Source organism: Drosophila santomea, chromosome 2R (genome assembly GCF_016746245.2).
Source record: "Drosophila santomea strain STO CAGO 1482 chromosome 2R, Prin_Dsan_1.1, whole genome shotgun sequence".
NCBI classification, from domain to species: Eukaryota; Metazoa; Arthropoda; class Insecta; order Diptera; family Drosophilidae; genus Drosophila; species Drosophila santomea.
In genome coordinates this window covers 9,833,261-9,849,295 of record NC_053017.2, presented here as the reverse complement: position 1 = coordinate 9,849,295, position 16,035 = coordinate 9,833,261, and the positions used below count along the sequence as shown (strand labels likewise).

Sequence of the window (16,035 nt, the reverse complement as noted above, 5' to 3'; positions counted from 1 at the left end):
CACATATCGCGCAGACAATTTGTCTGCCATGAAACATAAAACTGGGTCAGACGAAATGGCGGCGCCGGCGAAAGATTGCCGCAGACATCGTCTTGGTGGTCGCCAATCCTCCGCCTCCGCCTCCGTCTCGGCCTCCAATCCTCCATTCGGATTGGATTCAGCCATTCCAATGGTGAATCTGTGACGCATCTCCATTGACTCTTTGCCACGAGGTAAGGCGAGAAGTCGAGAAGTCGTCGATGTGGGTCAGAAGTCATGGAGCGCCAGTGAGTCTCATCAAATTTAACAACTTAGCAAAAGTCACGGTTGATGTGTGTGTGTGAGATGTGTTTTTTTGTTGTGGCAATGTTTTTCCACTTTTCCGCTCTTCCGCAATTACCGGCCATAATTAGCTGCATCATGGTGCAGAAAGTTTGGTACTTCAAAGGCCCTAGTTTGTCAAGCGGATGCCGCCTGAAAGGATCTGCTGCTCTTTGCGTTTCCGACACTCGGGATCACCCGGCCAGCAGATCAAAGGCGAGCTGCTGGAAAACCGAAATTGGATTGGACTTGGCGTGGAGTGGAGTGGAGTGGCATGGCTGAGAGATTTTCACTCATTTATATATGAATAATGCAACTGGACGGAACGGTCGCGTATCAATTAATGGGAAAAGCGAATTACGATGCCACTAGCTAACAACTACCAGCTACTTGGCGCTCACCCACTTTCCCGGCACCGCAAACTCGTTATCCATCAATATCGCTGATAGCTGATAGTTGATAGCCACAAACGGTGAATGGCTAAGACTCAATGCACATAAGAAATGCACCTGCAGCGCTGAAAGACAAGCCGGCGGCTCTGGCCACTTGGACATGAGTCGAAGTGAGTGCAACATGACTGGGATGGCGAAGTGCGGCAAGTAGCTCCACTTTTACTGCCCCAGACCCACCTGTTTGAGCTTTGGCAAAGGTCTCCACATCCTGGCTGCTCCATTTTTAGGTGGCTTCTCCCGCAGACGAGGTCCAATGCGCCACTCATCAATCAAAGGCAATCGAAAGGGCAAGTCGAGCTGCTGGAATGCCTAATTGCAGCTCCTGCTCTCACTTGTCGCCAAAACTCGTTAGTGACTACACAGGAAGAAATTCATTAAGGTTTTAGGTTGTTACTTGAAGGGAAAAACATTATATACATACAGTCCTAGTTACACAAAAGTAAATTGCTTGAAAATTCAATAAACCAAAAACATATAAAAAAATATGAAAAAAATGTAATTTATTTCTAAAAACACATTTAGCTACTAAAATGTTAATTGCTCCGCAAATATCCCAATAAAGAAATGTAAATTTTGTTCGTTAAAAATGATCATTTTCCGTGCAGCAGCTGCTCCTTCCGAAATCCTTGTAAATTGCTTTAATTATTTAGGCATTTTTACAGCATATTCCGTATTCCAGTGACAAACCTGCCTCTTTCCAGCGACAAAAGGCAGGTGAACTGGAATATTCACACCTGCGGCCGACCTACGTGCAATTATTGACGTTCAGTTTTGTAATAAAATATAAGTCCCAGTGCCGGCGACCTGAAATTAATTAGGCTTTTAATATTTATGCCTTTTATGTTTTGTATTTGCATTTGGTGGCGACAGGTCGCCAAGGACGCGAGTGACAGGGGACTAAGAACCAAGGACTAAGGACTCTGGCCAGGACTCGTGTATGCGTTCGTGTATGCGGGCAATTAATAAGCCAGAAATGCGACCGCTAATTCAAGCAGTCCGACGCGCTGTCCTGCGAAAGGGTGCAAGATAAGTATCTATTATAAATATTCATACTATATGTCGGCGGCGAGCACAGACGACATTAAACCATGTCCAACCAGAACGGAATGTCTACTGTGGGCTTCCTATTTCCTATTTCCAGTTCCACTTTCCATGTCGTTGGCTCCCCAGGCATGGCTCCATTCATGGGTCCATGCTATTTTTCATCTGCATCAAACTTGACAGCAGAAAGGGGCCTTTCATTCGCTTTTGGCAGGCCACCCAATTCCTGGGGCTCAGGAGCGAGTAATCAGATTGTGGGTATTGCTGTATAATAACGTAACTCTGCACATATTCTATTGTTACTACTTTCATTCGCAAACTCTTTTCTAAGCTGAAAAGCAGATTGGTAGCGTGCAAACTGAAATCTCTCTCTGAAAATGACACACTGAGACGGCTTGGGGCCACTTCTAAGGACATCCTGACTTGGGGACAGATCCTATATCTTAGTTTCAATGTTTTTAACTCAAACCCTAGTAGGTCCGCTTCCAGTGTTGTTAAAACAATATTGAAGGGAATAGGGATTTAATAATATGCATATAGCTTAAGTTCATTGCGAATTACAATTATTTTGGTTAAATGTATTTAATAATGTATTTACGACCAAGAATTCTTTATTCTCTTTCCTTACTTTTAATGAGTATACTACTTTCTCCAAACAAATTGCGTCTTTTTGATTTGGTAAGTTATATCATTAAAACGGATACCACTCACTTTCCTACTGAATTATAGTAAACAGCATACATCCATAATCATACATCTGTGCATATAGCAAAGCAGAGCTGCAATCAAAAGCATAAATAGTTTTCGTTGGTCCTTCGACGACCAGTAATAATGTGGTTTGGTTAATGTGGGCCGATAGTTAAGTAGCTGTGTAAAATGTATTTGAGCCTGGAAAATATGTTTTTAGCCGAAAATGGGCTGCTACTTTCACCCGTCTCGTTTCGGTTATCGATGCACAACAATCGCGGCAATCGACGTTGAAGCAATGAAATTAGCGAACCGCAAACAAGACTTCAAATTACCCGCATTCATCCCGAATCAGATATTCGCACCAGGCTGTCAGATTTCTGGGGAGCAGGGGAGTTTGGAGGTCGGTGCTAAAAAGTATATATACAAGGTATGGATCGTATGGATCGTATCGATTGCCATCGACAGCCGTTCACAATGGATCAGCCAGTAAATCAGCCAGGCGAGAAAGGAAGGAAAGCCAGCGACTGGAGGGGATTGCAATGTGTAAGAAAGAAAGAGCAGTTGCACCGGGGCAGACATCCGCATCTCCAACTCCATCTCCATTGCCAACTCCATCTCTACACAAATGTATCTGTGTCTGCGCATGGCACACTTCCAACTGTGGCGCATAATTAAATCGCAGCATAAATAAACATAAACACACATAAAGCCGTGATAAATTGGCCAGCGACGCAGCGGAAATGTGCGTTAATCCAATTAAATGGGCCATTTGCATGGCTGAATGCTGCGAAAGTGTTGTTCATTAAAATCGCCAATACTTGCCATCAAATCCCATTCAAAGCGGTTCAGCTGCAGTTGCACTTTGGCAAAGGACCTCCCTTCCGATTCAGGGGTCAATTGCGGATTTGGGACAATGTCCTGCCGCCAACAAATCGTCTAGTCTGGGTTACTGTTCCTCTATCTCCTTCACTTTATGGCCAGCTTGTTTGTTTTGGCCACTATTACTACAACGCTTCTTTGTTTGCGTTGTTTTGGGCCGCAGGCGGCTTTCTTGTCACAGTGGTTACTGCGTCTTTGAAGAAGCACTGAGCAAAATAGGTATGCATTTCAATTTAAAATCAATGAAAATAAATACTATGATTAGAGTTAGTTGAGAACAAAGCCTGTGCTATTACAAAGTAATAAGCAATCAGTTAAATAATTGGGAAAATCCCCAAGAATTATGTTTTGCCTTTGAGGACATGCAAATCAAAATATATATAAATACGAGTATATATAATCAGCAAAAACACACCACTCTGAATGTTTCTTGTTCTGCAGCATGTTAACATCCATTAGGCAGCGATTTGAACAAATCAAAGTCAGCAGCAGACGTGCCACCAATCCCCTCCCCCTCCAGCAACCGATGCGAGTGGCACGTGCCGGAAGGATGATAACACGGACTTGGAGGCCGAATCCTTGCAAATAAACTGCAGCGTAATGGGGCCCATTGTGCGGTGCAAACACTGTTTACACAGACACAAACGCCGTCCAGCCACCCTGGGGAATCGTTTCTGGAGAGGATGGGGTGGGGCGAACGCGACCCCTCCAAAGTTTAACTTGTTCAATTTGCATGAGTCGCGGACTTCGCCATAAACGATACTTTGCCCGAAAACTTTGGCCATAAAGCAGCTACAAAAGCAGACGGCATACACAATACATGGCTGGAGGGGGGAGCAATGAGCACGCGGCGCTTTGTCACCAGCAGGACACATACTCCATGTCCATGTGCAAGTCCTTCAGCTGCTAAGCCGCCACCAAAGCAAGCGGACACGTGCACCCAAAGGACAAGTAGGTAGTGAGGTTGTCAGTGCAAAGGGGGCTCTAGGGGTTCAAGGACCTTTCAATAATGAAATATTACTAAATTAGTATTCATATTATTACAATCTATAGGAAATAGTTAGTTACTGAATCTACTATCTTCCTGATACCATAAGTATATCATCAGCTAAGATCCCCTTTCAAATATTCTTGGTCTACACCCCTGTAAAGAAAGTTGCTTGGCTGCAGAGCTGATTCTTTTCCTGGGGGATGCAAAACGCCTGCTGACGGATTGTTTACAAGAAGCCGAGCCGAGTCCTTTGAAAAACGCTTTCAAATACCAGGTATCCAGCTCTTGCAGGGCTTCCTTCGTTGACCTTGGCAACCCTGGCAACAGCTGGAGATTTGCATACTACGCATTCGTTGTGAAGATGGCAACCCTCCTGCGGTGACAATTAATTTCGCACAGCTCATTAGGCGTTTGGAAAACTTTCGACGAGGGTGGCTTAATATTCTGGATTTTAAACCTGTCATTCCAGCAAATGGTGGTGCATAAAAGCTAATTTCCCGGGTCCCTTCTGTTGTGATATATTCTATTAGCAAGGTGGCAAGCTCAATTAGGCGATTTCACGCTGGCAAACCCCACTTCAACAAGCCATCAAGGAAGCCTATTGAAAACTTAATGATATAGCGGAAATATGGCTAAAGTTGCCAAGTCCATTAAGGGGGACAGTCCCAGCGATGCGGAGTACACTGTGGAGGAGGACCCCATCGAGTTTGAGTTGGAAAAGCTGGAACGCGGCAGCGGCAGTTCCAATGGCGAGAGCGAGGACGAAGGTCAGCAGGATCACAAGCAAGTGGACTCCATCATCGCCGAGATGGACGAGCAAAAGGACAAGGAGCAGGAGGCAGCCGGTGAGCAGGGTAAGGAGAGCGAGGAGGATCTGCGCAGGATGTATGGTGAGTGGTTTGGTTTCCCGAGGTGATAAGTTCATAAGTATCCGCAAAACTTCCTCCAGAACTTAGTCTCCTCACGCCCGAGGCCATGGCAGCCCACATCCAGCAGCTGGAGAAGGAGCTCTACGAGCTGAGCCAACGGGAAGCCAAGGAGCTCAACCGGAGCAAGCACCTGCGCATCTTTGGCAACTCCCGTCGTCGCGCCAACAAGTGAGGAAGTGACAAATCTGCTTACGGCACACCATACTCAACTATACTGTGTGATGACTTTGATGGTATCAAATAAAGGGTCGTCAACGAAAGCGACTCCAGCTCCAGCTCCAGCTCCAGTCCGTTTCCCCTTCCAGTGGCCAAACAGACACACATAGCTCCACATGGCCCAAGTGGCCAGATGGGCGAGAGTCGTGGGCAAAGTCCCATGAAAGCCGCTTATAGGGCTTAATTTCTGAAAATGGACATGCCATCGACATTCGCCCACGACATCGCCGCCATCTGAAGTCAAGTACAGTGGGACCTCTGCAGCTTGAATTCAGCTGGGAAGGGAAGGAATACTTGTTTTACAATACTTTATGATAGGTTTCCTCGTATGTCGCGCTCTCTAGACCCACCTGTAGTTACTAGGAAATGCACATCGCACATGGAGTGGGAGGCAGTGCGTCTGGGAATGGGCATTAATCGTGCATTAGAGTCCAGAGTTCAGATGGCCAAAGCTGTGGCATCCGTTGCGACTGGCTTCCTGTGCGCTTAGTGGCCTCCACCACTCCTCCACTCGCCAATCCTCCTGCCGTGGAGGTGGAACTCCTGGAGCTTCGGGGGCTCTACTGGGAAGTAACTCGATTCAAAGCAAATAGTAGCCAGTTTATCACATGGATTTGTGCTAATTTTTCCATTTCCTCGCTCGCCTGGGGAGTTGTGAACCCGATCCGGCGGATCTCGCGTTTCCAGGGTTCTTAAGTTGATTAAATTTCACGCGATTTGATTCGATTTTCAATTACCCGAGTACCCAGTACCCAGTAACCATCACCGAGTGACGAAACACCGAGTGGCTCAAATCCATTATGCTAAGCAAATACATCTCCCGAATTTTCAGTTTCCACTGCGTGTCAGTTATCAATGCCCGAAAAAGAAAAGGGAAAGCCATGGAAATTGTGGGGGAGTTGGGCCAAGCTTTTTGATGTCCGTTCAAGCAACTTCCTGGCATATCCTTTCGCATGCCTGGCTGTCTGTCCGCCTGTCGGATGATGGTGATGGTGATGCAGTGGAGCACTCCTGCCACCAGAATATCAGTTGTTGTTCTTGTCGCTTTTGGTGGTTGCGGGTGCAAATGGCTGGCGGCTTCAAAGGGATTCCCCGTCCGTCAGTTTGGGCGATTTGGGGTTTGTCACAACACGGCATTACCCAGACTCCGGCGCAGGAGACATTTGAATGCAACATGTGTCCAGGATTCGGGCTTTGTTAATTTGCAACCCCGAGAACTTAGGGGTGGCACACCAACTCGCCTAATAGAATATGCTCATTATGGGATTGCGAGCTGAGTGGGTTTCAGTGTTTCGCGCATAACTCAAACTAAATTATTATAAATGAATTCATAATCTTCTCCGCATTATAATAACTTCAGGGGCAAAAGGGGGATGATGGTTCAAGTGCTCGTTTCGCCCCCAAAAAATGTCAAATATTTAAATATAAGCGAAAGGATTCGCCATTTATTGGAGTGCCGCGCACTGATTAAAATTACTGCGTAGTTGGTGTTGGTGAGGGGTGGAGAATTCGTTACTCCTCTAAAAGCCATAAATTGGTTAGGGATCTAAAAGCCATTCATTCGAATGATTTTGAATTGCAAAAAAGAGCTAGTGCCGTTTGTTTCCATATTTTGGAATTTAATCCCTTTGTCATTGAGTAAAAATTGCACAGTTTAATAGTTTTTTGCCTAGCGAAAGGAATTTATAATTAAATATCAAAGGAAATTCTGATGAATGGATATGGTACATGTACTTATGTACATTCAGACACATTTGTGTAGTTGAACGATTTCATTGATTGCGTGTCTGTTATTGAATTAAATAAATTCTGGTCTGAATTGTATTTATCAAAGAGTAAATGTATATAAATTTAAATAAAATAGTGCAATCAATCAAATGAAGTTGGCATAAAATAAATTGAAAAGCATTATCTCTATACTACTACTATTACTATTACTAAAAATAAATACTTGTTTACAAGCCAATTTTGAAAACAAACGACTATCTGATTCTTTTTTTCACTACAAGTGGGTTTTTTGACTTGATGAACTTTAAGCCCACACCTAGTACAGTAGTATGTGGTTATGTGAAAACACCTGTCTCGGAATGCACTTAATTACCCGAACAAACGGTGGCAGCATAAGTGTGTTTATCTAATTATGGTTTAGTGGCAGCAACTGCACGCATTGTATGCAAATTTATGCAAATGGCGACACAAATCATATCAGCTGCTCCTGCATTTAATTGCACCCCATTCCTTGCCTTTATGCTGTGGAAAAATGCCATTAAATTAGCCAAGTGCAGCATAAATTTCCCACCGAAAATACAGAAGATACATTGAAAAATGGCGCTCCCAGGGCAATTCACTTGGCCGAAGCCATTGTCTCCGACTTTTCCGACAAGGGGGTATAATGCAAATGGAGGGGGAAATGGTCGGAAAATAGAGGGACAGACACAAAGAAAATGCCAAGCCAAGTTCGCTAAACCCAACGGCAGCATCTGCAGAAGGACAAGCAACAGAGTGGCTATATCCTAGACAGCCAGACAAAGGATAAACAGATTCCTGGCCTTTGCATCCTTTTCCGAACCGTGTTTAGCAAACCGAAGTTGTGTTTGTGCTGGGATGTGGCTCCACCTCATCCGAAGGATTCGTCTCTATTCAAATATTCTGGATACTGCTCACTTGGGCGCTGTTCCAGTCCCCAACCAGGATGGAAATCTCCGCTGGGCAGGTTAAAAAACTCATTAGGAACATCCTTGGGCGGCGGAAATTAAATAAAATCCTATTAGGCGCTCTATTTGCTGTGTGTGGTGTGTGTATTAGTGTTTGTGTGTGTGTGCCTGTGGGAGGGAAATGGGAAAAGTGCGGTCTGGAAAAACTCCACACTTAATTTATGTGCACGCATTTCGTTCGCGTTACGACATTTCAGCACAGAACGAAATCTAATTATGATAGATAGCTGCGCCCAGCTCATCCCACTCCTTCGCTTTTCCTCCACTTTTCCTCCACTTTTCCTCCGCTTTTCTCCCCAATTCCCCCCTTTTATTTTGGGGAAAACTCGTGTGCAGGTGCATTTTGTCACTTGGCGGACTGGCAGCCGAAGATCTGCCTTAATAAAGTCGGAAAAATAGGCAGTTCTGGGGGCGGGGCAGCAACTTTGAGGGGCGTCACATCTATATCCTAACACATTGCTGATCAAAAGAATCCGAAAATGCTTTGATTTCACAGCTCTCTCTTTTGGCTTTTCGCATTTCCCACTTCCGCATGCTGGGCTGCTTCCACTTGTGGATTTCGCTGTTTAAAGTAAAGTAATCTGCTGAAAATGATTTTTAAAGTAAAGTAATCTCCTGAAAAATACTTCATTTTCAAAATGTTTAAAAGTGTAATATATTCTTTATGATATAAGTCATACTTCAGAACTCTAAAACGTAACGTACATAGAAGGAGAAAATGCAGAATATATGGAAAAACAAATATATTAAAATATTTAGGTTTGATTTGCTTAAGAAATAATGTACTTTTAAGTCAATATATTCAAACGATGCGAAAAAAATAGCAATGAAATCAAAGTTCTCATACAAAAGACATTTACTTACCGTTTATTATATACATATATGTGTTATTTTTAAATATAAAAAACGAATTTAAAATTCCTTTGAAATGACACAAGGTAAACCAGCCCACATGTTTGATGTAACCGATATGCTTTTGTTTATATGTCTGCCCTGCAAAAGCAAACAAATAGTCCTTCACAGGATGAGCTGGCCAAATGAAATTTTCGACAATTTGGCAAATGTTAACTTTGCTAATTTGCATAAACCGCAGCCGCCACAACAAAAATAAGCTAAAAAACCGAAAAACCAAAAACGAAAAGCGTCAAGCCAACCCCCAAAGAAGGCCAACACGAATTATAGAAAACTGCTGGCGAATGCAACATTTTTCGGAGGGGAGACGGCGGTGGCGGTGGCGCTGGAGGGGGTGCAGGGGGTGTAGAGGGGGTGTAGTGTTGGCCAGACCAGACGACGACCAACTGACTGAGTCCTGTGGATCCTGGCGGCTCACTTTCACTGAACGACTCGACTCGACTCGACTATAATCCGCAGCGAAGGCTGCCAGACACGTGTTCACGACCCTGCAATTTGCGTGTCTGGGTGTATCTGTGTTCGAAGGCTGTAATTGTGTGCGTCAGCGAGTGTGTGTGTGTGTGTGTGTGTGTGCGGTGGGTGTTGCAAGAAGGACGATCCAAGGAGACCTAGACTGTGAGGCCGCAGCGCTCGGCAATCAGTGACAGTGAGGAAAACTTAAAGATCTTGGGTTACATTTCAGCAATTTACTGCCGTCACTGGAATTAACTGGAAATCATTAGTGGGAATTTTCTCATTTGGAATAAAATACGATGTTCAAAGTTTGCTCGGCGAATCTACACAAATTAATGCAATTGATTTTAAACATAAATTGCTTGATCCAAAATAATAGCCAACATTGACATCAGTATCCGATTTCCAAGCCCACGAGCAGTTTCATATTACATGACAATTATTTAATCGATATGAAATGAAAACATCTTGTTCGTGAATTTTTCAAGTGCAAAGACGGGCGCAAATGTAAATGCACTGCGGGCACTCCCCGCGTTTCCTTTTCGAGCGGAAGTCTATGCGATAATGATGGATTGTGTACAACAATGCAAGGGTCCTGCGAACAGCCACCCACCCCCTTTGCGCCCCCCTCCCTTTTGGCCACGAATTGTGGGCATTTGAGCGTGTAGCTATTGTGAGTTTTGAATAAGTTTTTGGCTAAATGATTTGATTATGCTTTGGGATTAGGGAAAAAGGCAGGCGAGGAAAACAATTATTTTTCAGACAGAAGTAACAGCGAATCCTTTTTTGTAGCTAATCTGGGCTTAGATATTAAACTTGGCTTGTCGTTAATGTTGTTGCTTTAAGCCGCAAGTGCCGTCTTATACTCTCTGCTAAAACTAAAGCACTTTAAACACTCTTCTACAAACAAATGTGAAATGCAGTTTTCCAGTTTAGCTGCTTACACGTTGTTGTTTTTTTGCCGGCAACTTCTCTCTCAATCAGCTGTTGCGGCGAATTGGAGCGCTGCTAATAACAGCGCCTGTTAGCAGCGTCGCTGTACAAGTATAAGAGTGGGCGTATAAGGCAGCCACACTCTGAATGCCATTCAGTCGTTAACGAAACTTCGCCGCGCGCGGTTCACTTCGTTCTTCGGTCCGCGTCCGCTGCATTTTCAATTCATACTTTTCGCCGGCATCGTTTGTTGTTGTTTGCGAATGCATATGTGGGTGTGCGGCCTGTAGAAAATACGTACGATACGAATACGAATACGAGCATGTGTGCGCGTTCTGCTCATAATTTTGCGCGTTTGGTGCGTTGACAGCTGCGAAAGGCGGAAAAAGAGAGTGCAGAAAAGTGCAAAGCAAAGGCCGACAGCAAACAACAAAAACAACAAGGCAAAACAAACAGCAAACAAACAAAGCAGAAGCAGAAGCAGAAGCCAAAAGAAACAACAACACACCTGCTGCCGCCGTCGTTTTTGTTTGTGTCGGTGCTTTTGGTCCAGAAAATAAAGAAAATAAAGAAAAAGAGCAAATTCAAACGGCAGTGCAAAAGCGGCAGCAGGATAGCGAATCGTGATTTTCCGGCGAAACAGCGCAGTGGAGCCTCGCACAAGAAGCAGAAGCTGCAGAAGCTGCGGAAGAGTGAGTTCCTATCGCCCAAGTTCAATGACTGCGGCCAGACTTAATGAGTTCCACCCTTTGAACCTCTCCGAAATGCCCGATAACAACAGGCGACAAAACCCCATTTACATATAATTATCTCGCACTGCCCCCCCATCCCATCGTTTTCACTTCAGGCACAGTCCACCTTCTTTGGATCGAACTGTTATGGTACCAAAATTAAAAAATTCTAAATCACCTATTGCTGTTCTTAGATTAGCAAGATAAAGAAGTAAACGTGTTGGTAATAATACATCAATACTTTTCAACTTCAGGCTTGTTGTTACAAAACTTCAAGTTTTTATTTTCCACCAGAGAATTACAAAAACTACTATCACATCACAATAAAAATGCAGATATTTGTAAGATGTGTAGTTTTTAATAATCCTTAAATGAATCCTTAATGACAAATCCTTTTAAATGAGTATATTTCTAAAACGGTCTCAATAATAAAAAAAAAATTTTCGGGACTTGAGTTAGGAGTGACCATCCCATCGAGTTTACAATAATTGTAGATGATTTCGCTTAGAGAAGCTTGACTGTAGTCATCAGCGACACACCATCACCTCTTCCCCTTGTCAATCGACCACCAATATGTTAATTTGAGCAGCTGTAGGCGCCGCTCTAAGATTCTTGTTGTGTTTATTTGCTCTGTCCCTTAAATGAACTTGTCAATTGCTCAATGATTGCCGTCAATTATCAGTGTCATCGATGCTATCTCCGTCTGATAACCGTGGCGATAGCGATAACGATTGGCAGGCTATACACCATACACTTCGGAGTTCTTGCGGAAAGGAAAGAGTGTTGCTGATTTCGGCTTCATTCCCCTTCCCTTTGCTTCCATTTCGATGCCTTGCACAACTTTATGGGAGCGAACGTATGCGTAATATTATTGCGCATACGCCACATGGCGCCCCATCGATAAGGGCTCCCCTGGTTATTGTTTATTGAATTTCGGTTTGTCATTGATTCAATTAATAATCCCAATGGAATTGGAATCGTGGTATTGTGGCTCGAATTGCCACCGACTTCGGTGCCAAAGCCATTTCGCAACCCCAATGGCTCAATGAGTAATGGAAAGTGAAGAAGTGGAGAAGTGCCTCCCCATCCGCGCGGAAAACGCATTTCTGATAAGATTAGGGCCGCATTTGTTCACTGGAAATTATTAATGAATACTCCCAGCCGACTAAGCGAAATGCTGATGGTTCATTGCACAAGCATTCGCCCAATAGAGCAAGAAGCAGCAGTGAAAAACTCATTGAAAGAGTGGGAGAACTCTTCCCCAACCTTGGAATTATGCAACCTAGGCGCCGATTGCCATAAAGAAAACTCGGTACGAACAAGTCAACACCCAGTACGAATAAGACGTGGCTGTGACTGTAATTTCTAGCATTTTAATTACGGCTGTTGCCACAACAATCATAATGGGTTTGGGTCCTCCTCCCTTTTAGGGAAAAACCAACTGGCACAATTTTCACGCACGTGCTGCCGCCACAAAAACCGGAAGCAGAAAGGTGCGCCTGCGTCCGAAAAGGTGTGCGTGTTTTTTAGAAAACACGGCTACACATGTACACATGTACAAAATTATTTAATTTGCATAATGAATGAAGACGGCTAGCACTGGCTGGGGAAAAGAGTTTCTGCGAAAATTCAGTTTAAACTCAAATGAAATTAGGCTGCAATTACTTCCGGTCAGCCGGCCGCAAAAATCCACCACAAATAGGTGTGAAAGGTGTGAAGTTACTGTATACAGTAGATAATTCCATGAATAATGAAATGGTTGCAGAAAAAGATATCTCGATTTAATATTCTTTTAAGTGGCATTGGCACTGGTCAGCGATTTGTATTTAACAGCAGCTTTAATTTCAACTCAATTAAACGAAAAAGATTAAATTCAGAATTTGATGTTGACAACAAGGAATTAAAGGATGAATGAACGTAAGAGCAGATGAAAATATTCAGCATACAAAACAAAAGCATACCAAACAATTGTTCCGCCACAAAGTCATATAAAATATATATATGAAAACAAATAAATGGCGAAAAGTGCTCGGATGAGTTGATCAGGTTGTGATTTAGCCGAACTGGAATATATGGAAAAGAAGCGTTTACTACAGAAATGTGGCTGTCAACAGAGCCACAGGAATTCATCGAAAAAAGAGGTTCTAAACAGTACACAGAGTGTAGATAGTGAGGTCGAAAGAGACTTCTCGTGTCGCTGGCAAATAAATAAAGCCACAGCCAGGGTAGCTGCTCCACATAAGCTGGCATTTGCATACGCATGTGGCTGGTGGAGTGGGTAGAGGGGAGCAGGGGCTTCGGGCCAAGTTAATGGGGTGGGAGGTTGCCCGTAGGTGGCGGTGGTGGCGCTATCCCAGTTGTATATCTTAACTACCTAACTTCTGCCAGGGGCTCGCAGTCTGCCCAACTGTCTGCCTATTCGGGTTGACAAACGCAAACGAAAACGCAAACACATCAGCCATAACCATATCTCATTTGGGCTCATATCATAAATTCCTTGAACCAGAGCCGTAGTAGGAGCAGGAGCAGCGTGATGGAGATATAGCGATATGGAGCTGGTGCTGGAGCTGGTGATGGTAGTAGTTGTTGACTCTTCGCAATTCCAGGGGGCCCAATCCCATGGCAAAGCAGCAAACCATTTGCAGCAGGCACGCACTAATTTTTTCCGCTCTTTCGGTGGCTGGGTGCTGCTCCAAAGTTTGGTTTAGGGCACGTTTCGCATTTTATGGTGATTCGTTTTATGTCGTTTCTCCGCATTTAAATTTAAGTTTTATATGAATTTCAAGCAGGGCACAAGGTTGGCTTGACACCTTTTCTCGAGCCCATTTTACGGTCAACAATTGAAATCAACACTCGGCCACCTCGCTCTGTCTGCATCTTTTCCACACAATGTGGTGCGGTGCGAGTAGTATCTTTTCACTCGTATCTAAGCCTTTGTTTGTGTTAGCCAGCAACTTGCCGAACTGGTTCTGATTCAGAAACTCTGAAATTCAGATTCATAACACAAACAGCGGCCACATCCTACTTGGCAACACCTTCCCCGAAGCCCCCGAATTGGCTTTTAATTTTTGGCAACAGAACTTTTGTCGCCTGCGAGTCTTTGAAACCGGTAACTGGCTTACTATAGCCAAAGCTATATGTATATACTCGTACGTTTTTAGTCAATGATGAAGCCAAAACCAAAACCAAAGCTGAAGCTAAAGCTAAAGCTAAAGCTAAATAAAATGCCAATGCTGATGGTGTCATATGTGCTTTTGTTTGCCTTGCGGTTGCTATATTCGGTTTTGGCCACTTCCTGGGACTCTTAATTGGTTATTTCATTTCATTATTCAATTTGCTACTTAATACAATTACTTTCTGTCCACCATTCACTCAATCTTTTGAGCCAGCTTATGTGGCTCCAATTTACGCTAATTACCCAACCAAATAATGAGGCTTCCGCTTCCAAACTTTATGGCTGCCTTCTCCACTTCTCCATTTCGCAGGGCCCTTATCTGCGGCTAATCTGGCCAGAATCCACGCATATAATACGTTCATTGCAAGCCCCTCGCCTTGGCATAGTTTCTGCTGACTGCCGCAGTCCATAGAAACGCAGAGCTCAAGATAAAGCCACCCAGAGATTTACAACATCGGGGTCAGTGGGTGGGAAAAGTGGGTGGTAAGAGTGGGTGGCGGGCACCACCAAGTCACAAGAAAGCAGGAAGCGCGGAAAATGTTTGCCTAGCATAAATGTGTTTACATTTCCGCGACGGTTTACAATTGAGACTTTGGCTTAGTCGGGAACCATTTTCTATCAATTGATTGGGCTCGACGGGCTGCAGATAGTGAACAAATATACGTAAACCTACAATGCTTTGCACAGCTATAAATCTATGGAGCTTCGGATATCGCCGAGATAGCAGGGTTCGACAAACTCGTAAAAAGAGGAGGATACCAACTGATTTGGTGAATGGGAGCACCACGAGTTCCAGTCGATGTAAGGTAATTGTAAAGGTTGACAAAACACAAAGACGAGGGTCGTATTTACAAGGCTTGTTGGGAATAAACAAATTTAAGGGAATACGTTAACCTAACAAATATACACGATTCATACATGATTGTTTTTGTTCCCGATTAAGGAATGGCATATTGACCTGACATCCCTGGCATTCCTATTAATTAAACATCAGTCCTAAGGCGAGTAAAACCCTTCTAATACAAACTAGATTGCCTTAAAGATTGAATTGGAATATTGACAAAGAACTATGAATTTGGCTTGGCTACGCATCCCAAGTAATTAAACTTCAGTCCGAAAGCATGCCCATCAGTAATGCCAATCTAATCCAGAGTGGATTGGCAAATACAGCATTTTAATTGGATGGCAAATGGCAAAAATGGGTTTTAGCACATTCGAGCACATTCAAGAGCTTCCTGGTTCCGCTCCCATTCGCAAACACACCTGTATTTCCCGCCCTTACACCTGTCATCGAGAGGATTTCCGTAGTTGTTTTTGCACCTTCCCCACCTGCCGGCACTTCAATAAAAGTTGAAATTGAGCTGAAGCCAGAAAAAGGAGAACCAAGAGGTACTGCAATACGGGCGGCAATTCCCCGATCGGAGTTTTATGGGTTAAATGTGAACTTTTATTGGCATTTATTATGGCCAGCATTTGAAGGGGGCGAATAGTTTACTTGGCAGTTTGGCAGCGAATGTAAATTTGATTGCATTTCACTCGATTAACCATCAAAACGATTGTGAAAAACAAACAAGTGAGTGTGGGGGGTGGGGGGAACATGTATTTACACAGCCATTTTT

The 16,035-nt window shown here is 43.8% G+C and overlaps 2 protein-coding genes across 6 annotated transcripts in view; both read left to right on the top strand.

Annotated features, from left to right (window-relative positions):
• Positions 1-4,736: 4,736 nt before the first annotated feature.
• On the top strand, positions 4,737-5,547 carry LOC120445687. The gene is made up of 2 exons (XM_039626243.2): positions 4,737-5,243; positions 5,303-5,547. The coding sequence occupies exons 1-2, from the start codon at positions 4,982-4,984 to the stop codon at positions 5,452-5,454; spliced, it is 414 nt and encodes a 137-aa protein (XP_039482177.1). The 5' UTR covers positions 4,737-4,981; the 3' UTR covers positions 5,455-5,547.
• Positions 5,548-10,681: 5,134 nt separating this feature from the next.
• LOC120444954 overlaps positions 10,682-16,035 on the top strand; it is a 39,896-nt gene continuing 34,542 nt past the window's right edge. For all 5 annotated transcript variants that reach the window (XM_039624964.1, XM_039624962.2, XM_039624963.1 and 2 more), the window contains exon 1: positions 10,682-11,202. The gene's annotated coding sequence lies outside the window, so the exon portion shown is untranslated. The remainder of the gene's footprint in view (positions 11,203-16,035) is intronic.

What these genes read in the sequence shown, in the direction of transcription:
- LOC120445687 (XM_039626243.2), top strand. Translation starts at nt 4,982, where the DNA reads ATGGCTAAAGTTGCCAAGTCCATTAAGGGGGACAGTCCCAGCGATGCG. An exon ending in GGATCTGCGCAGGATGTATG is followed by an intron (nt 5,244 to 5,302) that starts GTGAGTGGTTTG and finishes AACTTCCTCCAG; the next exon opens with AACTTAGTCTCCTCACGCCC.